General features: G+C 52.3%; 2 protein-coding genes across 3 annotated transcripts; both read left to right on the top strand.

Moving 5' to 3' along the window:
- The first annotated feature begins 9,487 nt into the window (after positions 1-9,487).
- On the top strand, positions 9,488-19,054 carry Klc2 (kinesin light chain 2). 2 transcript variants are annotated; one of them, XM_051145875.1, is made up of 16 exons: positions 9,488-9,629; positions 10,410-10,648; positions 13,206-13,436; positions 13,527-13,596; positions 14,089-14,311; positions 15,213-15,300; positions 15,406-15,507; positions 15,590-15,763; positions 15,884-15,983; positions 16,582-16,631; positions 16,721-16,788; positions 17,285-17,393; positions 17,485-17,643; positions 17,925-18,049; positions 18,200-18,257; positions 18,641-19,054. In XM_051145875.1, exons 2-16 carry the CDS (start codon positions 10,421-10,423, stop codon positions 18,722-18,724), a joined length of 1,869 nt encoding a protein of 622 aa, XP_051001832.1. In that variant the 5' UTR covers positions 9,488-9,629; positions 10,410-10,420; the 3' UTR covers positions 18,725-19,054. The 2 variants fall into 2 exon arrangements, with proteins under 2 accessions (XP_051001832.1, XP_051001831.1); XM_051145874.1 differs by having other exon boundaries at positions 9,521-9,691.
- A 1,244-nt stretch (positions 19,055-20,298) lies between these two features.
- On the top strand, positions 20,299-27,690 carry Rab1b (RAB1B, member RAS oncogene family). The gene is made up of 6 exons (XM_051145870.1): positions 20,299-20,449; positions 22,075-22,147; positions 22,425-22,520; positions 22,617-22,712; positions 26,102-26,233; positions 26,323-27,690. Exons 1-6 carry the CDS (start codon positions 20,436-20,438, stop codon positions 26,515-26,517), a joined length of 606 nt encoding a protein of 201 aa, XP_051001827.1. The 5' UTR covers positions 20,299-20,435; the 3' UTR covers positions 26,518-27,690.
- The last annotated feature ends 244 nt before the right edge of the window (positions 27,691-27,934 follow it).

Below are 27,934 nucleotides of genomic sequence, written 5' to 3'. Positions count from 1 at the left end.
CTGTTGTGGAAACAGGCTTGAAGGTGGCTGCCCAGTATGAAGCAAGCAGAAGAGTGTGGGTGCTATTCCCATGCCAGGCCATCAGCTTTTACCTGATGCCTGAGCGCTTATAGCTGAGCCATCTCACCAGCCCCATTGTAACTATTCATGTATTGTTTGTTTTATCTGTTTTAGGGAAAGTATATCTATGTAGCCTTGGCTGGCCTGGACTCGCTTTGTAGACCAGGATGGCCACGAACTCATAGCGATCCTGCCTCAGCCTCCCAAGTGCTGGGATTAAAGGCTTTCACCACCATTCCTGGCTCAATGATTTATTTTTAATGCGCATGTGAGTGCAGGTGCCTGAAAGGCCACAGGCATCAGACCCCATAATTACTGAGCCATTGCCCCTTTTCCACTCACATTTTAATTTTTTGTGTGCTTTTTGCTTCTTTGAGACAGGTCCTCAGTATGTAGCCCAGTCTATTCTTGAGTTCATGATCCTCCTGCCTCAGCCACTGGAATGCTAGGATTATAGAGATTTGTGTTACCATAACCAGCCAGACAGTTTCAAAACACCTCATTTCCCAACTGCTGTGTCCTGGGACAAAGCATGGGGAGCTATCCTGTCACACATACACACCCTTCCCAAGGCATTGTCTTTGAGGCAGGCCTCTGTTTTTTGAGTCCTCAGAGAAGTTATCTATGATACCACTGTGTTTGCTGCCTCCTCCAAATGAAGTCACAAATCTTGGCTTCCAGCACTAGACTCTTGCCAAATTAACCACTTTATTGACAACCTGGATCCCACAAACATCTCAACCCTCACCTGGCCACAGCAGAACTCTAATCCTCTTACCTTCTACCTTCCCAGCCTTGGTAACGGGCACCAGCATACAACCTGTATTCTGGTTTGCCAGAAACTGCACCCAGGGCATCAGTGACCCGTGTCCATTCTGTGGCATTCAAGAAACCTTGATGGAGAGACACTCAGAGTACGTAGAGTGGCTATGGAATCACGTCTCTTCCCTCCCTCCTTCCTTCTCTTCTACATTTCCTTTTGAGATAGGTCCTCCTAATCCAGTGCAGTCTCCACCTTTCAGGCATCTGGCCGCAGTTCCTGCTGTGGATGGTTCCTGTCCCAGGAATGCTGAGACAAAGCTGTACCATGCATCGCTCTCTTACACATAGGGCTCAAGGCTAGCAGAGAGACATTAGACAACTGCCACACCACATGTCGGAAGCCCTCAGGAATGTCTGATCCATGATGTCCCACAGGACATGGCACCTGAGTGGGGACTGGTGAGATGGCTCAGAGGTTAAGAGCACTGTCTGCTCTTCCAAAGGTCCTGGGTTCAATTTTGGGCAATCACATGGTGGCTCACAACCATCTATAATGAGATTTGGTGCCCTCTTCTGGTGTGCAGATTTACATGCAAGCAGAACACTGTATACATATCAATACATAAATAAATAAATCTCTTTTCTAAAAAAATGATGCAACCTAGCAGTGGTGGTGCACGCCTTTTTTAAAAAATTTATTTATTGTATGTAAGTGCTTTATCTGCAGGAGAGGGCATCAGATCACATTATAGATGGTTGTGAGCCACCATATGGTTGCTGGGAATTGAACTCAGGACCTCTGGAAGAGCAGGCGGCACTCTTAATCACTGAGCAATCTCTCTAACTGGTGCACGCCTTTAATCCCAGCACTCAGGAGGCAGAGGCAGGCCGACTGCTGTGAGTTTGAAGCCAGCCTGGTCTACAATGTGAGTCCAGGACAGCCAAGGCTACACAGAGAAACCCTGTCTTGAAAAACAAAACAAGTTTTGTTGAACCTGTAAGTTCAAGGCCAGCCTGTTCTATAAAGTGATTCCAGGCCAGCCAAGACTACACAGAAAACCCCTATCTCAAAAAAAACCGAACAACCACCAAAAAGTTCCAAAGGGTACTGCTACACTTTAGAGGTTACATTCTGATGGGCCAGTAATATGGTTAGCAGGTAAAGGCAACTGCCGCCAAGCCCAATAATTGAGTTCAGCCCCTGGGTGAAGGAAGAAAACAGACTGCTGAGAGTTGTCCCTTGACTACCACACACGCACCATGGTACACATGCACCCACCCCACACACAACAAATAATTAAACCTACTTGGTTGGTTGGTTATTTTTTCCAGACAGGGTTTCTCTGTGCAGCCTTGGCTGTCCCAGACTCTCTTTGTAGACCAGGCTGGCCTTGAAAGTACAGAGATCTGCCTGCCTCTGCCTCTCGAGTGCTAGGATTACAGGAGTGTACCACTGCACCCTGGCTTTAAATGTGCTTTTTTAATGTTAAAAGAAAAAGAAAGCAGGGGATCTAGGTCCTCACCCTGCATGACCCTTGGTGCAACAGTCTCTGCAGGCCCCTCTGGGCCCAGATTTGTTGGCTCTGTTGGTCTCCTTGTGGGGCTCCTGTCCCCTCCAGGTCCTTCTTTGCCCCCCCTCTTCCCTAAGACTTCCTAAGCTCCACCCCAAAGTTTGTCTGTGAGTCTCGCATCTGCTTCCATCCCCTGCTGGAAGGAGTCTTTCTTTGTTGTTATTGTTGTTTTGGTTTTTCGAGACAGTTCCTCTGTATAGCCTTGACTATCCTGGACTTGCTTTGTAGTCCAGACTGGCCTCGAATTCAAGGAGATCCACCTGCCTCTGCCTCCCAAGTGCTGTGATCAAAGGCGTGCACCACCACGCCCAGCATCACTTGAATTTTTTATCTTAGCTATTCTGACAGGTGTAAGATAGGAGTTGTTTTGATTTGCATTTCCCTGATGACTACGGATCCTGAGCATTCTTTAAATGTTTCTCGGCCATTCCATAGTCCTCTGTTGAAAATTCTCCGTGCCCTATCTTTTAATTGGATTGTTTGGTTTGTTGGTGTTTAATTTCTTGAGTTCTGCTGGGCAGTAATGGTGCACAACTTTATGTAGCTTTTTTTGGTTTTTCGAGACAGCATTTCTCTGTTCCCTTGGCTGTCCTGGACTTGCTTTGTAGACCAGGCTGGCCTCGAACTCGTGGAGATCCACTGCCTCTGCCTCCTGAGTGCTGGGACGAAAGGCGTGTGCCACCATGTCCAGCTGCGGTGGTGCATGCCTTTCATCCCAGCACTCCAGAGACAGAGGCAGGAGGATCTCTGTGAGTTTGAGCAGCCTGGTCTACAAAGTCCAGTATAGGCAAGGCTACACAGAGAGAAACCCTGTCTTGAAAAACAAAGCAAAATAAAATTTTCCCTTGAGTTTTTTTTTTTTTTTTTTTAAGATTTATTTATTTAGTAGACAATATTCTGCCTGCATGTAACACCTGCAGGCCAAAAGAGAACACCAGATTTCATCATAGATGGTTGGGAGCCATCATGTGGCTGCTGGGAACTGAACTAAGGGCCTTTGGCAGAACTCTTAACCTTAAGCCATCTCTCCAGTGCCCCCTTGAGTTCTTTATATATTTTGTATATTAGCCCTCTGTCAGATGTAGGGTTGGTGAAGATTTTTCTCAGTAGGTAGGCTGTCCTTTTGTTCTGTTGACAGTGTCCTTTACCTTAGAGAAACTTTTCAGTTTCATGAGGTCCCATTCATTAATTGTTGATCTTAGAGCTTTTCCCCACCTTTTCTTCTAACAGATTTAGCGTGTATGGTTTTATACTGAGGTCTTTAATTTTGTGCAGGGTGATAAATAAGGGTCTATTTGCACTTTTCTACATCCAGTAGACATCCAGTTAGACCAGCACCATTTGTTGAAGATACTCAGATGTAGTCAATAGACAGCACAGTCTCCTTGTGGGTCCCATACTATGGGGAGCAGGGGCTGCCTCTGACATGGGCTCTGGTGCCCACTCATTGATCACCTTCCCTGGTGGGGCAGCCTTGCCAGGCCACAGAGGAAGTGGGTGCAGGCAGTCCAGATGAGACTCAATAGGCTGGGGTCAGATGATGGGGAGGAGGGCTCCCCCTTTCTGAGGACTAGGGGAGGGGAACTAGGGAGGAAGGGAGATACCAGAAGGAGACAGGGAGGGGGCTACAATTGGGATGTAATTTTTTTAAAAAAATAATAACAAATAGAAACAGATAAAATAAGAAGTGGAGGAGAAGGAGGAAGAAGAGAACAGCAGCAGCCACCACCACAAAGCTTGGTGGCACATGCCTTTAGTACATGCACCGGAGAGAAAGACTGGCAAGCTCTGTGAGTCTGAGAATAGCCTGGTCTACCTAGTTAAGACAGTGTCTGTAGCCAGGTTACAGCTTTAATCCCTGCATTTTGGAGGTAGAGATAGGTAAATCTCTCAGTTTGAAGCCAGCCTGGCCTACACAGCAGTTCCAGGACAGTGAAGGTTACACAGTGAAATGCTGTCTTGGAAAGAAAAAAAGACCTTGTCTGAGGAAAAGAAATTATGTACAGGGGCTGGAGAGATGGCTCAGCAGTTAAGAGCACTGACTGCTCTTCCAGAGGTCATGAGTTCAATTCCCAGCAACCACATGGTGGCTCACAACCATCTATAATGTGATCTGATGTGCATTGTATACATAATAAATAAATAAATCTTTTTTTAAAAGGGAAAAAAAAAAAGAAATGATGTACAATGGATGTGTCCTGAGGGAAGGATGGAGAACAACTTCAGAGGCAGAACAGCCAGAATGGGTAGTTAGGAAGCTGGGCTGCTGCACACCTGGAATGCCCCTACCCAGGGGTGGGACACAGGCAGCTCACAAGTGTGAAGCCAGCCTGTGATACATGATGAGGTTCTCAAAGCAGGAGGGGGTGAGGGAAGAAGGGAGGGAGGGAAGGAGGGAAGGTGAGACAAAATTGAGGACAGGACTGGCCATCTGCCCCACATGAGCAGATGGTAAGACATCTCTGCAGGAGACTTGGGACTGAGATGATACAGACATGGATGCTGCATCTTTCTGAGCAGAAGTTGAATATAAGGGTCTGACTAGAGCTGGTACTCTGGCCATCTGGGCCCCTTCCCCTTGGCATGTGGGATTGCTGAGGATTTAAAGAGAGACAGACCCATCCACCCTGACCACAGGCTCCACTCAGCACCACCCACCTCAGAACCTGTTTCTGCTTGAGCTCATCTTTCTATTTGCCACCCGTGTTTCTCTCCAACAACACTAAACAAAGACTGTCCTATATTTTACATTTTTTTCTCCCTCCCTCCTACTTCCTAGCACAAGGTCTGTCGAATCATAAGCTTGTCTGTGTTGATAACAATAAACATGAGGAACAGTGATTGTTCTGTAGAAAGGCTCACTGTGAATGCTCTGTGCTGTTTCCCTCAGTGCTTCCCATGACCTGACAAGGCAGGTGTTAGGAACTCACCAGATGAGGAACTGGGCAGGAACAATGGAGCATCCTAAAACACCACACAACTAGCAAGCAGAAATGCGGCTTTGAATTTCAATGGCGGCATCTGACCCATGTTCCCTCTTATTTTGTTATTCGTGTGTGTGTGTGTGTGTGTGTGTGTGTGTGTGTGTGTGTGTGTGTATGTATGTATGTTGTGTACCATGTGCGTGCAGTGTCACCAGAGACCAGAAGAGGACATTGGCTTTTCTGGAAGTGGAGTTACAGAGAATTGTGAGCTGCCTTGTATGTCCAGGGAACCAAGCCTTGAACTCACAGCGATCCGCCTGCCCCTGCCTCCTGAGTGCTGGGATTAAAGACATGCACCACCACCACCCGGTTAAATAAAAAAAATTTAAGTAGCACAAACAGCTTCCTCGGGCCTGGGGATGGGTGGGTGTCCTGTTAAGCATCAGCCAGAGCTGAAGCTCTTCCCTGAACCACCAATTCCTTCCTTTTTTTTTTTTTTTTTCTTCTCAATTACGGAGACCTCCGACCATCAGCAGCCTGGCAGGAAATCAGCTGCTGGAAGTGGAGGAGCACGGGGCAGAGCAGGAAAGGGAGCATGGTGTAATCCTCAGAGACCAGATAACAAGACAAGTGGCTGGAGAGGTTGAAAAAACACTGAAAGCAAGATAAAGGGAAGAGAACAGTCAGAACAGGTCCAACCCTCTCTTGCTGAGCACAGCAGCCTCTGCTAGAACCAACAAAAGCCACAAAGCAAGAGTGAATACCTGGAACAAGGTAATAAAAAGGAAGGCGTCTCTTTGGTACGTAGAGAGAAAGGGGTAAGGGACAGAGGTGGTGTGGTGGGTGGGTGCTTGTAGCTCAGGGTGTTTCATGCAGGGCAGGGGCCTGCCAGAGTACAGAGTGTAGGACAACAGCAGGTATCTTCACGTCAGGAGACCCTGCCTCAGGTGAAGTGAGGGTATGCAAATTTGCAATGGCAAGCCAGGCGTGGTGGTGCATGCCTTTAAACCCAGCACTTGGCAGGCAGAGGCAGAAAGATCTCTGTGAGTTCGAGGTCAACCTGGTCTACAGAGGGAGTTCCAGGACACAGAGAAACCCTGCCTCAAAAAAACAAAAACGAAAAGCAAATTTGCAATAGCATGCCACTTTACTTCCAAGTTAGCTTCCTCACACACTCTCAGTGACAAACTATTTGAACTAGAGATGCAACTGGGGAGAACTGCTCACTGGGAGCCTTAGCTGCCTGAGAAAAACAGAGGAAGAAGATGGTCCCTTTGCCAGGTGGTAGTGGTACATGTCTTTAATCCCAGCCATTGGGAAGCAGAAGTGGATAGATCTCTGTGAGTTGGAGGCCAGCCTGGTCTAAAGCGAGCTCCAGGACAGCCAAGGCTACACAGAGAAACCTGTCTCCGAAAACATAAAACAAACAAACAAACAAAAAAGTAGTCTCTGCTCAATAGACCAGGCTGGCCGCTTAAACTCACAGATTTGAGTCTCAGGCTGGGATTGAAGACATGCACCACCACTCCCTGCAAGATAATTTTTGAAATGTAATTAAAAAAAAAAAAATCACTAAAAGCAAGCCGGGCGGTGGTGGTGCACGCCTTTAATCCCAGCACTCTGGAGGCAGAGGCAAGTGGATCGCTGTGAGTTTGAGGCCAGCCTGGTATACAGCGAGTCCAGGACAGCCAAGGCTACACAGAGAAACCCTGTCTCAAAAACACCATTAAAAAAAAAAAATCACTAAAGGCAGCAGCACAAGATCAAGGAAAAACCCTGTCTCGAAAAAGAGGAGATCCTGCAGTGTTCTTGAGGAAACGCAAGTGGTAACTTAGCAGACCACAGCTTCACTGGCAGCTGCCAAAGCCAGACTGACCTTGGCCTCCACAAGCAAAGAGATTCTATTTGTATTCACTATGGTGAGTATTGAACCAGAGCTTCATATATGGCAGGCAGGCGCTGCCACTGATACAGGCGCTCACATCCCTAGCTCCCATCAAATGGTGACTATATAGTTTACTCATTCTGGATCCCTGGGCTCTGGGCCCCCACCATGTTTGGAGCAGCATCTGGACTGACAGAAGGGTTAGGGCCAAGAGGTTGTAATAGCACTGTAGTGAAAGACATGGGGCCAACCCAGATAAAGACTGCAGCTGGAGACAGAAGCTGTGAGTGCATCGGGAAGGCACTTCGGTGTTACCTGAGTAAAGAGGATGGTTTAAGCGCAGTCTCTAGAGCGCTTGCCCAGCATGCACGAAGCCTTGGGTTTGATCTCTAGCAAGCCATAACTAGACAAAGCAACTTGAGCTCATGGGAGATGATGGCAGGCAGAGGCTCAAGGTTACCCTTAGCTACATAGCAAATTGGAGGCTAGCCTGAACTACATGAGACCCTATCTCAGGGTTGGGGTGAGAGGGCTTTGTAATACTTGAATATCTCAAGGGAAGAGAGTGCGCTCCCTGTCACAGCATGTACTCAAGCTAAGAGTACAGGGCAATCTCTCAAGATGGCACCAAATGCTGAACCTTGCTCCCTGAGCCCAGGTCCCCAAGATGCCTACACAAGTTCACTGTACAGCTTTTGTCCCTGAGGACAGACATCAGCTCATTGGCCATCAGGTCCTAGACTTGTGCACCAAGAAGTTGGGCGAGTGTGGTGTTGGCCCTTGTTACAGAAAATCAGACCGAGTGTCAAGTGCAGGTTTGGAAGGACCGGGCAAGGGTCTGTGTATTCCTCTGGTTCTTTCTTTCTTCAGATTTCTCTCTCTCTCTCTCATATATATATATATATATATGTGTGTGTGTGTGTGTGTGCGCGCGCGCGCGCTTCACCTGCAAGTATGTATATATACCATGTGAGTGCGTGGCACCTGCAAAAATCAGAAGGTGGTATGGGATGCCCTGGAAATGGTAACAATGGCTGTGCACCACCATATGGGTGCCCATGTGGAACTCAGGTCTTCAGCAAGAGGAATAAATTTTTTTTTTTTTTTTTTTTTTTTTGTATTTCGAGACAGAGTTTCTCTGTGTAGCCTTCATGGTCTCCATCTTGAGCTATTTCAGGTCCCAACCAAGAAATGATGGCCTACATTCTAGAAGGCAAGCCAACAACAAAATCAACAAAATGTTAGAAAGCCTGAAGTTGTCAGAGTCAAGTAGGTGTGCTGCAGGGTTGGAGGACGGCAGAATCTTGTGGGCTGAGGACCGGAGAGGTTGTTCTAGTTAGCGTTACTACTGCTGTGAAGAGACACACTCACCAAAAGGGTTTGCTTGGCTTACACTCCCACATCACTGTTCACACGTTAAGTCAGGACAGGAACTCAAACAGGGCAGAACCCGGAGGCAGGAGCTGATGCAGAGGCCATGACGGGAGTACTGCGTGCTGGCTAGTTCCTCAAAACTGGCTCAGCCCGCTCTCTGGCCCCACCCTCAGTAGACTGGGCCCTCCCACGAAATGCATCCTGATCTTCCCTCTTCCCCAGTGACTTTAGTCGTGACAAGTTGATGTAAAACTAGCCAGCACAGAGGTCTTTCCTTCTGAGTTGGTGACACCTAATTTGAGGCCTCCAATGACACCACCACGGACCAAAGACACTCCTCTGACTTCAGTATCTGGGCAGCAGTTCCGCCCAGTTGGGGCATGGGTCTTCTCTCCACTGATCTCCACACGCGCTTCTCCACCTCTTTCTCCCTTTCAACCAGACACCTCCTTCTGTTCTCTGACAAAGCAACCTAGATGCTGAGAATTCCCTACAGAGACACAGACAACTCCGAAGCTGGGAAGAGACTAGGGAGGGGAATCAGACTTGCGAGATGTGGGTAATGGCAGCACCCACCTCAACAGGCCTTTGTGAACTTTAAGTTAATGCACTAAGACATAAACAAAAAAACCTTGACAAATAGTGCGCGCTCAATCAATGAGGACTGCCTGGCTCTGGACTCCGAGGAGGTCGGGTCCTTTCCCTTGCTCCTTAGTCATGTTGATGCGGACACTGGGCTCCGGGGAGTCTATGGACCTGGAAGCTCTAGTCCGAGGGGGCGAGCCCAGCCACGCCCCTCCTGCGTCCCGTCTTGGTTAGCCCCACCCCGAAGCCGGCCAGGCCCGCGGGGCCCCTTTAAGGCAGCGAGCTGGCCGTCCGGAACGTGTTTCGCCCCCTCCGACGCTGCCAAGGTAGCGGCTTCACCTTTAAGGCGGCGCGGGGACTGCTGGGAAGGCCGGCGGGATGGAGGCTGCGAGACAAGCTCACGGTCGCGGATCTGGGTGAAGCGGGACAGGCGCCGGAGCCGGAGCCGGGCCCTAGCAGAAGGTTCAGGTCGGCGCGGGCCGGTTAGTCCGGAAGACCGGGTCTGGCCGGGCAGTGAGGTGCGGCTGCAGGTCGGCCTAGAGGAGGAGTTGTCGTGGGCGCGGCCTATGGGAGGACCCGGCCGGCCCGCGGGCAGGGGGCGCGGTCCTGGGCTAGGGTTGGGAGTCGGGCCTTTTCTAGGGAGGGTCTGCGGGCGTGTGGCCAGCCTGTGGGAGGGGTCGCTGTGGGCGCGGCCTGTGGAAACCGCTCCGGAAACTCAGGACAGAGCCTCCCGGGGGCGGCGGGGGTGAAGAGGGGTGAGGGGAGGGAGGGTCTCTGGGCTCGGCCTGCCCTGGGGGAGGGGCGGGGCTCTACGGTTCCGCTTGCCCTGGGGAAGCGGGTTGTCGCCGGGGCTGAGACCTGGTCTCCCGGAGGGACTGCGGTCTCTGGCTTCGGAATGCCTACGATCCCTCCCTTACAGTGCCCTCGCGCTCGGTGTCCTGACGAGGACAGTTCCGAAAAAGTCCCAAGGCTGGTTGGCCTATGTAAGCCGGCCTGAGCCGGTGGTCTGGGGCGGAATCAGGGTCCAGCCTTCAGCCACACCGCATTGCGTCTCCCTAGGCTAGACGGGCTTGGCGCGCCCCCTGTAGGCTAAGTGCTAGCACGGCGAGGGCTGCGGGCTGGGGGATCTGGGCATCCTTGGGGACCTAGGTGTCAAGGGACCTCCCGGTGTTTACCTAACACGGGGTGGACTGGCGGTTTGGCTCTAGGCCCGGAGCCCGCCTGCCCGCCCGCCCCTTGTCTCCACAGACAGCAGGACCATGGCCACGATGGTGCTTCCGCGGGAGGAGAAGCTGAGCCAGGATGAGATAGTGCTGGGCACCAAGGCCGTTATCCAGGGGTTAGAGACTCTACGAGGAGAGCACCGTGCCTTGCTGGCTCCCCTGGCTTCTCATGAGGCAGGCGAGGCCGAACCGGGCTCACAGGAGCGCTGCCTCCTCCTTCGCCGCTCCCTGGAGGCCATTGAACTGGGGCTTGGGGAGGCTCAGGTAGGTCAGTGTTGGAGCTAAAGTGGAAGATTACTGGAAGGGTCCTGGTAGTGTTGGAATACTCTCAGCGAGGAAACACTGCCTGACAATCAGTAATGTTAAATGAGAAACACACTTTGGAGATGCCGGCCCTGCCCCAATGGGCACTTCTACTTGCACACAGAGCTATACCACCCAGGCTTCATTCTGCCTAACAGACTGGATGGCAGAAGAAAACAGAATGCTTCAGTAGCCTCCCTCCACAATTCATTAGTTCAGTTGCATGAATGCATTAAATTCTGTAGCTTATTGCTTGCTTAGTGTGTGCCATGCTGTCTGTTAATGCCAAGAATGCAGAGCTCAGCAAGGCAGACAAGCCCTTTGCCCTCACTGGGCATGGTGTCTGTAATCCCAGCACTTGAGAGGTGGGGGCAGGGGGATTCCAAGTTCCAGGCCAGTTTGGGTCACATGGTGAGACCCTGTCTCACCTTATTGCCCCGTCCAAAAAAAAAAAAAAAAGATTGCCCCCCATTACAATAGGAGAAGAGAAACACACACATTCATATAATTGCTTGAAACAAATTGTGATCAGTGCTCCGAAGACAAGATCTTGTGATAGTTTGTAGTGAGGAGTCATGTCTATTGGTCAGACAAGACTTCTCTGAGATGACTAACTCAAGACGTGCAGGAAGAAATGGGCTGGCCTCCAGAAGAGGCATGCGCAAAGACCTCCAGGTAGGAACGGCCATATGCTAGAAGTGAGAGAATGGTGAGATTAGAATTCGTGGAGCAAGAGAGAGGGACAAGAGAGGCCTGTGGGGAAGCAGAAGCCAGAATATACCCAGGGCATCAGGAAGCCTTTGAAGGGTTCCAACAAGCAGAGGACACAGTCTGACTTAGGTTCTAAAAGCTGAGCTGTGGAGAGTTAACTTTAGCAGGGCAAGGATGGACTTTTGGATCAAGCCACTAGGAAGCCACTGCTGGGCTTCAAATAGATGGAAGTTTGAAGTAGCGAGGTAGCCGTGGAGACACTGGTTCTAGATACTCTGGAAGGAGACTCCTCAGGGCCTGGGGATGGAAGGGGGCGGGGCAGCACAACTCTTCGAGGTTTGTACTGTAGGCAACTTTAGGGATAACAGAACCTGGGTCCTTTATCAGTTCTGCTCAGTCCCCATAAAGCGGACTGTTGTGTGGCGACGGGTTTTGTTCTCCTTGGTTCTTGGCTAAGCCACTGCCTGGATCTAGAAATCCTGGGCAGCTTGCATCATCTTGGTTTCATTATCTTTAAAATAGTGATCATGCAACCCAAGCATGGTATGCACGCTTATAATCCCAGCACCCAGGAGGCAGAGGCAGGAGAATCTCTGTGAGCTCAAGGACAGCCTGGTCTATAAAGTGAGTTCCAGGACAGCCAGGGCTGTTACACTGAGAAACCCTGTCTCAAAACACAAAACAAAAAAGAAAAAGAAAAGAAAAGTTGTGATCATGCTCACTTTCATGTTGCTTAGGGACTTCTTTGTTTATTTTGTTTTTTGAGACAGGGTCTCTCTACATAGCTCTGGCTGTCAGTGGAACTCACTATGTAGATCAGGCTGGCCTCAAACTCACAGAGATCCACCTGCCTCTGCCTCCTAGTGCTGGGATTAAAAGCATGTGCTCTCTGTTAAAATGTTTTTGAAAAGCCAGGCATAGTGGCACATATCTTTAATCCCAGCACTCAGGAGGTAAAGGCAGATGGATCTTTGAATTCAAGTCCAGCCTGGTCTACAAATCGAGTTCTAGGACAGCCAGGGCTACAAAGGGAAAACCTGTCTTGAAAGAAAAAAACTAAATAAAAACAAAAAATGTTGCCAGAAACCGGGCGTGGTGACGCAACCCTGTAATCCCAGCACTCGGGAGGCAGAGGCAGGCGGATCGCTGTGAGTTCGAGGCCAGCCTGGTCTACAAAGCGAGACCAGGACAGCCACAGCTACACAGAGAGACCCTGTCTTGAGGGGAAAGGCAGCAGCAGCAGCAATGACCCTGGTCCGTGAAGCATGAAGAGGAGTACCCAGGCTAGGCCACGGCCCAAGACAGACGGCCTGGAGAATCAGGAAGGGCTGACACCAGTGGGTCCTTTACTTGCCCCTGTGGTTTTCCCTCAGACCCTTTGGGGACTTTGGACACATGCTGTTTCCTTTCCCTTCAGCAGGCAAAGAGTGCTATGGACTCTCAGCAGGAGTCAGGATGAGGTCTTTCTGTGGCCTTCAGCCGCCTCTCAGGGTTGTTTGAGCAAGCACTAGCCCTAGGCAGGCGGCAGTGATGTGTTGGCCGTGGCTGCAGTGTAGAGTGTAACTGAAGAGCAACAAAGGGGGAGTCTGGGGGCCTGGACCCCCCAGGATCTTGGCAGTCAAAGTTACCAGACCTACTCTTGGGTTTGAGCTCTAGACTCTAGTCTGTGGCCCTGGGAAGGGTAGAACTCGGGCCTGACAGTCACCCAGTCAGAGCCCAGCCTTTCATTGTCCCTCAGGTGGCTGAGGCTGTAATTACCCGCTAAGTGATGGCCAGGACTCTGACCCTGGTCTGGCTGGCTGCGCAGGTGATCCTGGCACTGTCAAGCCATCTGGGGGCTGTGGAGTCAGAGAAGCAGAAGCTGCGGGCTCAGGTGCGGCGCCTGGTACAAGAGAACCAGTGGTTGCGTGAGGAGCTGGCAGGGACCCAGCAGAAGCTGCAGCGCAGTGAACAGGCAGTGGCTCAGCTGGAGGAAGAGAAGCAGCACCTGCTATTTATGAGCCAGATCCGAAAGCTGGATGAGGATGCTTCTCCAAATGTGAGCCCCAGCTGGCCAGCATCCGGTTCCCACATGCCTACTGATACGTATGCCATGTTCTCTGACACTTGTTCCTGTCTTCCTTTCCAGGAGGAGAAAGGTGATGTTCCCAAAGACTCCCTGGATGACCTGTTTCCCAATGAAGATGAGCAGAGCCCAGGTACAGAAGGGCAGTTAGCTCTAGGTGGAAGGAAGGAACTGTGTGAAGTCCTGTAGGTCATGAGAGATGGAGTATTAGTGGCATCCATGTTCTTTTTTGCCTCATTGCCAATCATAATGTCCCAGCATATTAGGGTTTGAGAAGCAAGTCTTCCCTGTTGCATCTCATGCCCCTGAGCTCTGTGTGGAGCAGGTGGCTTGCTTAGCAGAGCTGGAAGATCAGAACCTGGCTTGACAGGTTTCTTTCTGGGCCTCCTTACACACAGAGAACTCACGCAAGACTTTGCTAAGCTGGGCCACAATTGCCTCACTTATGATTCAGATAAAATGAAGGGATGGGACTCACTCCTTGTGCAATAACTAAAACTACTCTGTAAGTTCAGAAGCTGAGGCAGATTGGTGACTTGCCCAGGTACACATGGGCAAAAGTTACAGCATTATGCCAGCCTAGCTTAGGAGAAGGCACATCTAAATTTGTACCCTTGGCCTGTAGCTCCCAGCCCTGGAGGAGGGGATGTAGCTGCACAACATGGTGGCTATGAAATTCCAGCACGGCTCCGTACCCTCCACAATCTGGTAATTCAGTATGCTTCACAAGGCCGCTATGAGGTGGCCGTGCCCCTCTGCAAGCAGGCACTGGAGGATTTGGAGAAGACATCAGGCCATGACCACCCGGATGTGGCCACCATGCTGAACATCCTGGCACTGGTTTATCGGTAAGGGCCCTCTGGCTGTGTGGGCACACCTGTATCCTTCCATAGGAATGTCTCAAGGGACAACTGAGCAGGGCAGAAAGATGGGCCTGCCTATGTAGAGCTGGCCTCCAACTGGAAAGAAAACTGTCAGAGTTTTAAGAAAAGTTTAGGCCAGGCAGTGGTGGTGCACACCTTTAATGCTAGCACTCAGGATGCAGAGGCAAGACGATCTCTGAGTTCCAGGCCAGCCTGGTCTACAGAGCAAGTCCAGGACAGCCAGGGATACACAGAGAAACCCTGTCTTGAAAAAACTAAAAAAAGAAAAAAGAAAAGCTTGGCTATAAACAGGAAAATGTGACATGTGAAGACACTAGGGTCACTGGGAGTCAGCACAGCTTCTTTAGGCATCCAGGCTTGAGTATAGGTTTTGAAAAGTGAGTTGGAAGCCAGCTATGGTGGTGTATACTATAATCCAAGCATTTAAGGAGGTAGAAGCAAGGCAATTGAGAATTGGTTATACAGCTAGTTCAAGGTTAGCCTGGGATACAAGAGACCCTGGAAAGGGAGGGGAAAGGACAAGGAAAGACAGGTGGAGTGGAAAGATAAATTGGCCCAGAACTCATGATGGGTGAAAGGGTTTCTGTGGCAGAAAATGACAATGAGCCTAGGCAGTGGAGATCACTTAAAGCTGAGTGTGACTCAGGGATCTGGGTGTGAGGTGGGTCCTTAGTGAGTTGTGGTAAACTGCCTAATGTCCCCAGAGTTCTCAAGGGTAGGGCTGCCCAGGCCTCCCATGCTCTGAGTTGCACTCCTGTCATATCCACTCATCAGTGACCTCAGGAGGAGTGCCTACGGGGACTACGGGCCCCTGGGGGCAGGCTTCAGGCCGGAGGACATCCCTGAATGTCCTGCCTGCTCCCAGGGACCAGAACAAGTACAAGGATGCTGCCCACCTCCTCAATGATGCCCTGGCTATCCGGGAGAAGACACTGGGCAAGGACCACCCAGCTGTGAGTAAGAATTAGGTTCAGTGTTGCCCTCCACCCCTCACAAGTCCCAGAATCCCCTGTTTTTTAGGGCCCTGAGTGAAGGCACCTCCATTTTCCTATACCCAGGTGGCTGCCACCCTGAACAATCTGGCTGTTCTATATGGCAAGCGGGGCAAGTACAAAGAGGCTGAGCCACTGTGCAAGCGAGCACTGGAGATCCGGGAGAAGGTGGGACAAGGCAGGGCTACAAATTCTGGCCAGACAAAGTAGAGTCTGGACAACTCTCACCCCAGCCACTGACTCTTCCCAGGTCCTGGGCAAGTTTCACCCAGATGTGGCCAAGCAGCTCAGCAACCTGGCCTTGCTGTGCCAGAACCAGGGCAAAGCTGAGGAGGTGGAGTACTATTACCGGAGGGCCCTGGAGATCTATGCCACACGCCTTGGGCCTGATGACCCCAATGTGGCGAAGACCAAGAACAACCTGGTGCTCTGAGGCTGGGCCAGAGGCTGGAAAGGAAGGAGGCAGGGAGGGAGAGCTGGTGTCCAAGGGAAGAGGAATACTAAACTTGCTGCATGCTGCTTACCCACTGTCTTTCCCCTCCAGGCTTCCTGCTACCTGAAACAGGGAAAGTACCAGGATGCGGAGACCCTGTACAAGGAGATCCTTACCCGTGCTCATGAGAAGGAGTTTGGGTCTGTCAACGGTGAGTCCACGGGCGCCATGTGCCTGCAGCTCATTCAACACAGGCCGGCTCAGCCAGGAGCACCCAGCCTCACCTGTGCATTGACCTGCCCAGACAAATGAGCAAGCCCCATGCTGAGTCTCTCCTCCCCTCCCTTCCCTTAGTTTATTGAGGTCTTTTGACATAGGGTCTGACTGTGTAACTCTGACTGCCCTCGAACTCACTATGTAAAGAAGACTCTTTGAGGGCTGGCCCAGGTGTCTTTCCTTCTTGGAAACAGCCTTCCAGCCCCTATAGCCAGCCACTCCCTGATCCCCATCCCTTAGCCTGGCCCCGACTCAGGGTTTCAGCAGTCTCTGGTTAAAGGTGTGTGAGGGCCTGCCACATCACTTCTACTCCCCTTATTTGTAGCCATGTGACACCGACCTGTGGTCTGTCCATCTGGGTCCAGAGAAAGGTCGTGATGTTTTAGGTTTGCTTCTTGCTCACCTATTCAACAAAGCTCAATCCTGCTCCTTCCTACATACTCCTGTCCCCTTCCCCAGACATTAGTCCTGTGTCCAGTCCAATTGGAGAGGCCTATATGGCAGGCATGTGACACTCACCTATTTCCTCCTAGGAGAGAACAAGCCCATCTGGATGCATGCAGAGGAGCGAGAGGAGAGCAAGGTAAGCAGTGCTGTGGGCAACTTGCAAAACTGGGATGTATGGAGCTGAGAGCTTACTCCCATCTCTCTACTGACTGGGCTTCCCCTCAGGATAAGCGTCGGGACAATGCCCCCTATGGGGAATATGGCAGCTGGTACAAAGCCTGCAAAGTTGACAGGTGAGTGCTTATAGTTCTGGGTTAGGGGTAGAGTGAATACCAGGGAAGTAGAGTCCTTGGTCATTGAGACTCAGGCCTCACACTGTCCTTTCACCCCCGGGATACCTTCTTCTGCTAGCTCATCTCTCAAGGCCCTAACCCAAGAAGACTTTCTGCACTGGGACAGCTTGGCTCACTCTTGGATCTTCCAGCGTCTAATCCTGGTGACAGTGTTTTAGGAGGACTCCGAGGACAGGCCAAATTTCTAGCTCCAGAGTGGTTCTTTCAGGATGGGAGAGACCAGTGGATCTACTACAGGGTCAGACAAATAGGAAAGGCCAGGTTCCAAATTTCTAGCTCCAGAGTGGTTCTTGCAGGATGGGAGAGACCAGTGGATCTACTACAGGCTCAGACAAATAGGAAAGGCCAGGTTCTGGATGGCCTGTTTGGCCCCCAGAGCCCCATATGGGTTTGTGCCAGATAAAGAGTTTGAGACTTCTCTGCCATCTGCCCACAGTCCCACAGTCAACACCACTCTGAGAAGCTTGGGCGCCCTGTACCGGCGCCAGGGAAAGCTGGAAGCTGCACACACGCTGGAAGATTGTGCCAGCCGCAGTCGCAAGCAGGTAGGGCTCCGTGGTGGAGGAGGGTGAGTAGGGGCCTGTGAGGCCCCATGTGTGCTTCTCTCAGAGCCTGATGCTTCCTGCCTCCTTCCAGGGCCTGGATCCTGCCAGCCAGACCAAGGTGGTAGAATTGCTAAAAGATGGTAGTGGTGGACGAGGAGACCGCCGAGGCAGCAAAGATGTGGCAGGCGGTGTTGGGCCTCGGACTGAGTCTGACATGGAGGAGTCAGGGCCTGCAGCTGAATGGAGTGGGGTGAGTGTGGCGGCTGAGATAGGTTGTAAGACTTTAGAGAAAGGGGCTGGAGAGATGGCTCAGAGGTTAAGAGCACTGTCTGCTCTTCCAGAGGTCCTGAGTTCAACTCCCAGCAACCACATGGTGGCTCACAACCATCTATAATGTGACTTGATGACCTCTTCTGGCATGCAGGTGTACATGTAGGCAGAGCACCGTATCTGTAATAATAAATAAATAAATTTTTAAAAAGAAAAAAGACTGCAGAGAAAATAGGGCTGGAGACAATTTTTCTCCCACAGGATGGCAGTGGCTCTTTGCGGCGCAGTGGCTCCTTTGGGAAACTCAGGGATGCCCTGAGGCGCAGCAGTGAGATGCTGGTCAGGAAGCTGCAGGGCGGTGGCCCACAGGAGCCACCTAATTCTAGGTGAGCTTCTGACCCCCCCCCACCCCCGATCATACGCTGTTGGCTCCCAAGTGTCTTCCATCCCTCTCAGGAAATACTACCACCAAATCTGCTGTATTATGCCCTTCATTCCCAGACCAGGAACTAATCCTGGCCCTCCTTTTCTCTCAGGATGAAGAGAGCCAGCTCTCTCAACTTCCTTAACAAAAGTGTGGAAGAGCCAGTTCAGGTAAGAGTGGAAGGCGGCTGGCACTAGGCTCCCTAGACCTGGGCCTCTACCCCACAGTTCCGGGCCCTGGTCTGTGGATGTACCCATCCAACTTTCCTGGGTGCCTGCTTTGGGCTGGAAGGAGAGAGGTGGAAGCAACTGGAGGGGGAGGGTGGGGAAAGGGGGAGGGCAGAGAGAGACAGTACCTACTTGAAGCTCTCAGGGACTCCTGTGAGCTAAACTTTACCTCTGGCCAGTCCCTGACTCTATTTGTACTGGGGAAATGGTTTGGCCCCTCCCTCCTTTCCGCTTCTTTAGCCTCCCTCCCCTTTCCTCATCCCCTCCCTCGCAGACGCCCTCCCAATCCACTCCCAGAGAACTAAGCTCCTGTCCTCTGCCCACAGCCTGTAGGCACCGGTCTTGGTGACAGCCGCACCTTGAGCTCCAGCTCCATGGACCTCTCCCGAAGAAGCTCCCTCGTAGGCTAAAGCTGAAGAGGCAGCCAGTCGCCAGAGCCTCCATCTGACACGACCCCTTCCCCCAGCCCTGCGCATGGGCCTGCTGCTTGTCCTGCCTGCCCCTCCCAAGGACCCCTGTCTTTTCTGTTCAATCTCAGGGTAACTTCCTCCCATGTCATCTCAGCCTCGGCCCTGGAGGCCTGGCCTGCGGGCTCCAGCTCTGCTCCTTATTTATTTCTTCCAGCAGGGGGCCTCTCTTCTCTACGTTCAGGGCCTGCGGGAGTGGTAGCCTGCCTACCCAGCCCCCAAAGCCAAGAACACTAAGTACTTGCTATCCCTCAACACCTTTGCCCCCCCCCCCCCAACTCCCGGCCGTTGCTTCTGTATATAGAGAAATAAGTTATTGGCCGCGTCTTTCTCTCAGCCCTCCTCCCTCAGTCCACGGTATTCCCGGGCGCCACCTGCCTCTCCCTTCTCCAGTGGTACCGCCCAGGCCTTAAATCACCCTGTTCAGAGCGGTGGTATCTCCCAACCTCCAAGTTATGGACCAGTCTCCGAAAGGGATCCCTGGAGCTCCTCGACATCCTGGTCGTGGAGGGATTTGCTCCACTCCACCTTGTAAATGCCCGGACCCTCACACCATGGGGGCCCTGTTGCTGCCTCCAGGATTTAATGCACTGTCCTTCCCTTCCACCCCCCGCGCCCCCCCCCCCCCCAACTCCCGTCCAGGCATGGCCTGACCCCGCCATGGGCACGGCCCGGCCTTGCCGGTTGAGCCATCCTGCCACGCCTCCCTTGCCTCTGCTTCTGATGTCCCTCCACACACACACATACGTAGTAGGAGGGGCTACCCCATTTGTGGGTGAGGCAGTCACTCTCTATTTTCCGATGTTGCTGTAGAAATAAAGACGATTTGAATCTGAACCAGGCTTGTTTTGAGGAGGGCCAGAGCCCCAGAGCTTCCCTAGGGTGGGGTATAATCAGGAGAGGCTGTGGGAAGTGAAGTGCGGGCGCCAAGCTCTGTCTCTTGAAGCTGGAACTAATACTGTGTCCTTACCTTGACCTTTCTGTGTTTGTGGCGAGAGTTTTGCTCCTAAAGCATGCCCTTATGGGGTTCTAGACAATTCTTTGTCTAGACTTATTTTAGACAAGTCTTGTGAGTTCTACCCCTTAATATGTTCTTGGACTGAAAGAGTTTCCTAAGGCGATTTTTTTTATATATGTGGTACTAGTGATGATATAATCCTGGTACTGGGGCTGTGGAGTGCCCATCCCACGAAGAATGCTGAATAAGTCAAGTTTTTCTGGTCCTAAATACCTCACGTCTTTTGTTTGTTTTCAATCTGCGAACCGAGGGTAAAGGTCAGAGGTGAACCATACTTAACCCCCCTATCCCCTCACCCCGGCCCTAAACAAGAGCCTGCACCCTAGGATGGGTGGCCCAACCAAGATTTTGCCGCTGGTCAAAGATCGGGAAGACTACAGACCCCAGAAGGCAGTTCGCGGGTGGCGCTGGCGCGCATGGCCGCTCGGGTTGCCTGGGTTGCGCCTGCGCAGCAGTAACAACTCAAACATTTGAGAGAGACTACAGGTTCCGCAAGGCAGCGCGACGCAACCCGAGTCAGAAGTGTGTGCGCCTGCGCGGCGCGGGCGGGGTCTTTAGGGCGGAGTGGCCACCATCTTGGAACGGGAGGCGGAGCAGAGGCGACTGGGAGCAACCGAGCGGGCCACCGCTGCCGCCATGAACCCCGAATAGTGAGTGAGCCCCGCCCGCGCCGTGCGGCGCAGCCTCGATCCTGTCTATGGGGCTATATGCTTACCGAAGTTGACTGGCCTTGGTCAGAACTGCGCGGCGCCCCCACATCCGGGTCTCTTCCGCTGACCCCCCCCTTACATCCGGGTCCTGCCCCTCCCCCGCGGGATCCCCAGGACCCCGGCTCAACACCCCGAGTTCTCGCCGTCAGGCCCCGGAGGCGGCAGTCTGGAAGGGCAGCACTTGGAGCCTAGGCCTTTTCGGTTAGGTGACCCTGCAGATCTGTCTAGTCTCCCGGAGCCTCGGTTGTCTCACCCGCTGCTTGGCCAAGGGCAGGCGGCTTGGAGCCCATCACGATAGTTTGTGGTCTCTAGAGTATACTTCGAGTTGGGCCGTGACTTCTGGAGCCCCGTTCCCGGGGCTGGCCCAGGCGCTGACCAGACAAGAGAGGACCCCAAACCCCTGCCTTGATTCATATCCTCTGCAGGTGCTCCCCTCTGGGGCTGCCATTTGACCTGCCTGGGTCGCACTGTCCTGTCGCTCCCGGCTATTCTTCCCTTTCTGCCCTCTCACCTTTGCTCAGGCCTCCAGTGCCACTGTCACACGGCCTCCCTCTCCTGTCACACTGCCAGAGAACTTGAGGTGAATGTGGAGTTTGCTTGCTCCCTTAGAGTGGGATTTTTATTCCCCAAACTCAAACCCCTTGGAGTAGATGGCCCACGTCCAGGTTTGCACCGTGTCACCCTGTTCCCCTTCTCCACTTCCTTTTTCTTCCCCAGCTCTAAGCCTCAGATTTCCTCGAGGAAGGGTGAAGCTCAGTAGTAGAGTTAGGAGGGGATCAGAGAAAGGGAGGCCACAGGCTGTCAAAGAGCCTGGAGTCTTGACAGGCCTGCTTTCCAGTCCCACAGTTGTCAACTGCTTAGGGCAAGTCACTTCCCTTCTCTGGCCTCTGGCTTCCTCCCTTGGTTGCACTGTTGTGAGGGTTTAGTGAGCGGATGCATTTAAAGTGCTTCATAAGGCCAGTTACAGTCTGGTGTTAGTGCTGCATCCGGAGCCACTGGTTAGCTGGGCCCTTCGTCTCGGGCTCTTTCACACTTGTTTTGTTTTGCATTTTCGAGACAGAGCTTCTCTGTGTAGCAGCCCTGGCTGTCCTGGAACTCACTTTCTAGACCAGGCTGGCACAACTCAGAGATCCTCCCGTCTCTGCCTTCTGAGTGCTGGCATCAAAGGCGTGCGCCACCTCCACCCACCTTCGGAGTTGTTTTTGCCTTGTGAGTTCAGGCTTTCACTTTTGGGCCCTAGGCTGGCACACTGTAAGGCCTGGTGTGAGTTTCCTAAATAGTTTCTACCAAACACCACATCGCAGCCCTGGCACCCAGAGCTGAGTGTTTCTTGGCAAATTGTGTTCCTTTTTTTCTCCACAAAGTGGAACAAGCAAGCTGAAAGTTTTATGTGCCAACTTACTGAGGACAGTGAGGGTCGATTTTTCTTGTCCCTTTTAGGAGGATTTGCTGAGCACCTTAGTATGTGAGGCAGAAGCACGCCTCACAGTGTTGTCATGTTTGCTACGGGAAGCGGGGAAGGGACTTCCTGCTTGCTTTCATACCTTCCCATCTTCTCTTGCCAGTGACTACCTGTTTAAGCTGCTTTTGATTGGTGACTCGGGCGTGGGCAAGTCATGCCTGCTTCTGCGGTTTGCTGTGAGTAAGAAGCACCCCTATATTATCCACTTGGGGTCCTGGCTGGCTACTGGGAGGAAAAAGGGGCAGCTCAGAACACAGTAGTTGCAAGACCTGAGAACCAACCATGAGGTTGCCGGAGCTGCCCACAACAAGGGCCCCAGGCCTAGCGAGTTGGGGTGCTCAGAACTGAGGCTTGGCAGTGAGAGCTCAGTAGGGGCAGAGAGCTGGAGGGAGGACTTCCAAGTGGCCCTTGGGCCTATCTCTTCAGTCTGTTTGGCTGGCCCTAACCTTTCAGGATGACACGTACACAGAGAGCTACATCAGCACCATTGGGGTGGACTTCAAGATTCGAACCATTGAGCTGGATGGCAAAACCATCAAACTTCAGATTGTGAGTACAGCTTGCCTTCAGCCCTGAGACAAAAGTGGCTGCCTTGGGGTTCGGGCTCGCCTGAGGCTGACCTACCCTTTTCCTCCTGACTCATAGTGGGATACGGCTGGCCAGGAACGGTTCCGGACCATCACTTCCAGCTACTATCGGGGGGCTCATGGCATCATTGTGGTGTATGACGTCACTGACCAGGTACTCCTGGATTTACCTCACAGCCTTACCTACTGAGCCTTGAGTTTTGACTCCTGCTTCTTTTCCTGCTTTCATTTCCCTTAAGCCTTCTGGGAGAGACTACACTGAATTGTTCCATTAAAAGGGTATCAAGCCGCAGAATTAGAATCTGTCATGGAGTCTTGATAGAACCAGCCTCATGGCTCCTGCCACCTTATTCCAGATTAGCCATGTTTGGTGGCTGTTAGTCAACTGGTTGGTTACTGTGGGTTCCATGCTTCCTGTCTGCAGATTTGGGGAACAACTAAAAGGCTTCAGACAAGAAAGAAAGGGAGCCTGGTGTAAGCAGAAGTTTTAGAGCCCTCTGTCTACTTTGGTGGCTTCAGTCATGTGTCACTGGCAGTACCAGAAATTATCCTGATAGTGCCTTCCAGCTTATAGCAACTATAGCCTTTAGATTTCCTTGGTGGTTTACCCCACAAGAAGAGTTTCACTCTGTTGTCAGCCTGCCCCAAATTCCTGGGCTGAAGTGTTCCACCTCTCTGAGCCTCCCTAATGGCTGGGGTACCGGACAGCCACCACTGTGCGTAGCTTCTATTTGTGGTTCTGTCTTGTTTTTTTTCAAGTCTCCATAGCTCTGGCTGTCCAGGGACTCACTCTAGACAAGGCTGGCCTTGAACTCACAGCGATCCACCTGCCTCTGCTTCCTGAGTGCTGGGATTAAAGGCATGCACCACCACTTCCTGGGCTTCTCATGAGAAGTCCCTCGTATTCTCATTTTAAAGATGAAGACTTGGCTCAGGCTACTGCAGTGACTTGCAAAGGGCCTTTCATCTAGTTAGTGAGGAGCCTGGCCTCCTGGTCCATCTGCTTTGCTTTTTCCTTTTGGTTTTCGAGACAGGGTTTCTCTGTGTAGCCTTGGCTGTCCTGGACTCACTTTGTAGACCAGGCTGGCCTCAAACTTGAAGAGACCGACCTGCCTCTGCTTCCCGAGTGCTGGGATTAAAGGCGTGCGCCACCACTGCCCAGCCAGCTTTGCTTTTTCTACAGTAAAAAGTCACAGGAAGTCAATCTGGGCAGGTGTTTAGGTTTGTGTCAAGCTAAAAAACACTGACTAAAGCTGGGCATGGTGGCGCACGCCTTTAATCCCAGCACTCGGGAGGCAGAGGCTGGTGGATCGCTGTGAGTTTGAGGCCAGCCTAGTCTACAGAGCCAGTCCAGGCCAGTCAAGGCTACACAGAGAAACCTTGTCTCAAAAAAAAAAAAAAAAAAAAAAAAAGAAAGAAAGAAAGAAAAAGAAAAACCCTGACTAGTCTACACCATGCTTCATGCTGAGGAACGTGTCTTCCAGAGCGTTAGCAGCTCGCTGTGCTGTCCCAGTAAAGAGAGACAAAGCCCTTTTCCTGCCTTCAGCCGCCTCTGTGGCTCCGCAGCAGCTGCAGGATTGAGACTCTGGTGCTTCCTCGCCATCTCCCCGCCCACCTTCTGGATCCTCCTTTTGTACCATAGTCCTTGTGAGGCTGACCAGCAAACTTCCTTCTCCACAGTACTCTCAGGGCACCTCCATTCTCTGCCCATCGTTTCAGATCTGTCCCATCATAATAATAGCAGTGATGAGGATAATAGCAGCTCTTGCTAATTGAGCACTTGTTATGAGACAGGCCTGCATTCATCCTCATGCAAGCAACGGTGCTGCAGGGCGATGTCATCTGTACAAAAGAGGAGACTGAGACCCAGGTCAGGTGACTGGATATCTTAGGTCACACAGTAAATGAGCAAGGTTCGGCGGCAGGCAAGAGAGCTCAACTCTAAGCCTGTGCTGGCCCCACTGCAGCTCCTCCTGTAGGATATTACTACACATTATTCCAGCCCTTCCAGGTGCTCTGCCCTCGTTGGTCTGCACCAACCCTGCCCAGACTCTCCTTCCAGAACAGATATGATCCAGCTAGGCTTCATCCGAGAAAACCCAACTGGCTCATGGTGGTGCCAAGTTTATCCAGGCTAAGACCTTTTGAGCTCTGTCCTGACTACTCCTCACCAGTTCCTCCCAGCCTGCAGCCTGCTGTTTTCCCACTCCCCAGAGACACACCCTCCCATTCTAGTAGATGCTGTCTGCTTGCATTAGTTGAGTCCATGCCTGCAGGCTGGGGTCAGCTATAGCTTCTTAAGCAGAAGTGGTCCCCGGGCTGCCCAGCTCTGGCTGTTGCTCCCATCTTGCCATGTGTGTACTAGTCTGTCCTCCGCTGTCCCCTGAGTACCCTAAGGCAGGCATAGATACAACATCTGCTCTGTTCCCTCCGTGTAGCATAGGGCCCAGCTTAGGACCCTTAAAGGAAAAACAGGAGCTGGAGAGATGGCTCAGCAGTAAGGGTGCTCACTACTCTTACTTGGGACCTGGGTTTCAGTTTCCAACACCAACAAGACAGCTCACAACTCTCTGTAACTCCAATTCCAGAGGAGCTCATGTCCCCTTCTGGCGTCCAAGGGCATGAGCCATACACAAGGCGCACGTATTTGCTGGCAGAGTTTTTCTGTAAGGAACCCTCACCTCCCACTGGGCTCCAGGGCTGCAGAACGGGAAGCGAGGACTGGAGAGTATGTAGCTCTGTCGTAAAGTATTTGCTTCGTCTATTTTTTGGCAGGGGTTGGGGGAGTGATGAGACAGGGTTTCTCTGTGTAGCTCTGGCTGTCCTGGGACTCACTCTGTAGACCAGGCTGTCCTCGAACTCACGGAGATCCACCTGCATCTGCCTCCCAGGTGCTGGGATTAAAGGCGTGCACCACCATGTCTGGCTCCTTTTCATTATTTTTAATATTTATTTGGTATTTTGCCTGCAAGTATGTATGTATAAGGGTGTTGGATCCCCTGGAACTGGAGTTACAGCTGTGGGATTCCATGTGGGTGCTGGGAATTGAACCTGGGTCCTCTAGAAGAACAACCAGTGCTCTTAACCACTGAGCCATCTCTCCAGCCACTCCCCCCCCCTTCATTATTCTTATTTTGAGATATTCTCACTAAGTTCCCCGGGCTGGTCTTGAACTTGTGATCTTCCTGCCTCAGCCTCCTTCATAGCTGGGATCATTTGCCTGTATCAACCATGCCTGGTGTCACCTGTCTTTGTTGTGATGTCCTTGGCTTCCCAGGGGTGGTTTAGAGGAGAGAGAACTGCAGGAAGCAGAAATGATCTGTAGGTCCAGACAGTTGTTGAGGACCTGGGGCTGATGGCTGGCAGCTACTCTGCTGGTTCTGGTTTTCAGGTTTCCACATGGAAGAGGACCAGGGGAAAGCTAAGCCTGGAGGGAGGACTTCATCTGGATCCCCCTGCTCAGGGCTCCTGCCTTTTCTTCAAGGGAGCCCTGTTCTCTAGGCCTGGGTTTGGGAGCTCAATAACTTTGGACCCTATGCCTAGGAATCCTACGCTAATGTGAAGCAGTGGCTGCAGGAGATAGATCGCTACGCCAGCGAGAACGTCAATAAACTCCTGGTAGGCAACAAGAGTGACCTCACCACCAAGAAGGTTGTGGACAACACCACAGCCAAGGTGAGCAGGGCCTGCCCTGGCTGCCAGGGGGCTGGGGCCCACTTGCCTTCACCCCTCTCTCCCTCGCTCTTCTCTTTTTCCCTTGGCAGGAATTTGCAGACTCTCTTGGTGTCCCCTTCCTGGAGACAAGTGCCAAGAATGCCACCAATGTTGAACAGGCATTCATGACGATGGCTGCAGAGATCAAAAAGCGGATGGGGCCGGGAGCAGCATCTGGGGGTGAACGGCCCAACCTGAAGATTGACAGCACCCCTGTGAAGCCTGCTAGTGGTGGCTGCTGCTAGACGGGCGCTTGGGGGAGGGGCACCTTCTCCAGATGATGCCCCTGGAGGGGGCAGGAAGTGCCTCCCTCTCCTAGGGCATTTGAGTCTGTGGCTTTGGGGTGTCTGGGCTCCCCATCTTCCTCTGGCCCATCTGCCTTCTGCTCTGAGCCCCAGTCCTGTCAGGGCCCCTGTGGAGGACATGCAGAGCTCGTGGCTGTGGTAGTCACGGGGACTGCTCTGCTGCTGCCTCTAGGGACCTGAGAACATGCCCACCATGCACCTTTGTTTGGAATGAGGGTTCCGCTGTCCGTCACTCACCCCGTATGCTGCACTGGGTTTCTCTTTTCTTCCTTCCCAATAGCTGAGGGTTTCCCTGCCTCTGCTGCCCCTGGCTGCAGGCAGTGGCCAGGGGATCCACGGTTCTGCCTTTGGACCTCAGCACAGACGAAGGGGTTGTAAGAGCCCAACAGCCCACTTTTTCTCGCCCCTGCTTCCCTCCACCGCTCCCACACCCAGCTTGTACGGCCGGTTACGGTTGGGTCTTGGGCACATCTAGGGCAGGTGGGCGGATGGCTGTGCTGGGCCTGTGTCTCAAGCCCAGAGGGAGCCTGCTCCTGCCTCCCCCTGCCCTGCCAGAGCCAGGCCCATGTGCTGCCTGCCCACCGAGCCCCTTTGTCCCTGAGGAAGGCGGAGGCGGAAGGCCCACCGTGCCAAAGGCCGGGCACCAGCCTTAACCCTCGCTCCGCCAGTACCACCTCCCTTTCCCTGAGGCAGCACATCTGGCTTGTTCTCCCTCCATTCCTCAGAGCCTGACAGGGCCAGACCTACTTCTCTGGGGAATGTAGGTGCCAATTGGGGTTGTGGGACTCTCCCTCTCCCCACTCGGAATCCAGGCGCCCACCCTCTGGCACAGCTTCCTGTAGAAAAACTTTGGTCATTGCCGAAAAAGCCATGTCCTCTGTGCTGTCTCTTGCCAGTCTCCCCTGACACCCTGCCCTTCCCTCCAGTGTGTATTTAAGTCCCTGGGCTGCCCCTCTGGGAGGGAGCCTCTTCTCCCAGGTTCCCCTCTGGTGTCATGTCAGGCATTTTGCAAGGAAAAGCCACTTGGGGAAAGATGGAAAAGGATGAAAAAATAAATTTCCACTGGCCCTTGGATAAGCCGAGGGTTTTTGCAAGGAAGCTGTGGTGACAGTGTGGTCTGTGGTCTGAGTCTGCTATTGAGTTGCTGGGTCGAACTGGGCTCCAGAGTTTGGTGTGATGCTTAGGGGGTCCTGGCTTAGACTGTATCCTAAGTTTGGTGGTAGAAAGCCCTTGACCCAAATACTGGGGCTGGGAGAGCCTGCCTTGCTGCTCAGGGATGTCCCCAAGGCCCAGCACGGATCTGTCAGAAGCAGGCAGTCAGGAGGCCGTCAGGTGAGCTACCATCAAGACCCACTGG

This window comes from Acomys russatus, chromosome 5 (assembly GCF_903995435.1).
Source record: "Acomys russatus chromosome 5, mAcoRus1.1, whole genome shotgun sequence".
Classification (NCBI taxonomy): Eukaryota; Metazoa; Chordata; class Mammalia; order Rodentia; family Muridae; genus Acomys; species Acomys russatus.
The sequence above is the reverse complement of the archived record's forward strand: the minus strand, read 5'-3'. Positions and strand labels throughout refer to the sequence as shown.

Excerpts from the sequence above, each read along its gene's own strand:
- Klc2 (XM_051145875.1), top strand. The coding sequence starts at position 10,421 with ATGGCCACGATGGTGCTTCCGCGGGAGGAGAAGCTGAGCCAGGATGAG. Across the intron at positions 10,649-13,205 it reads TGGGGCTTGGGGAGGCTCAG|GTGATCCTGGCACTGTCAAG; the intron begins GTAGGTCAGTGT and ends CTGGCTGCGCAG. Across the intron at positions 15,764-15,883 it reads CGAAGACCAAGAACAACCTG|GCTTCCTGCTACCTGAAACA; the intron begins GTGCTCTGAGGC and ends TTTCCCCTCCAG.
- Rab1b (XM_051145870.1), top strand. Across the intron at positions 22,713-26,101 it reads TGTATGACGTCACTGACCAG|GAATCCTACGCTAATGTGAA; the intron begins GTACTCCTGGAT and ends CCCTATGCCTAG. Across the intron at positions 26,234-26,322 it reads TGGACAACACCACAGCCAAG|GAATTTGCAGACTCTCTTGG; the intron begins GTGAGCAGGGCC and ends TTCCCTTGGCAG.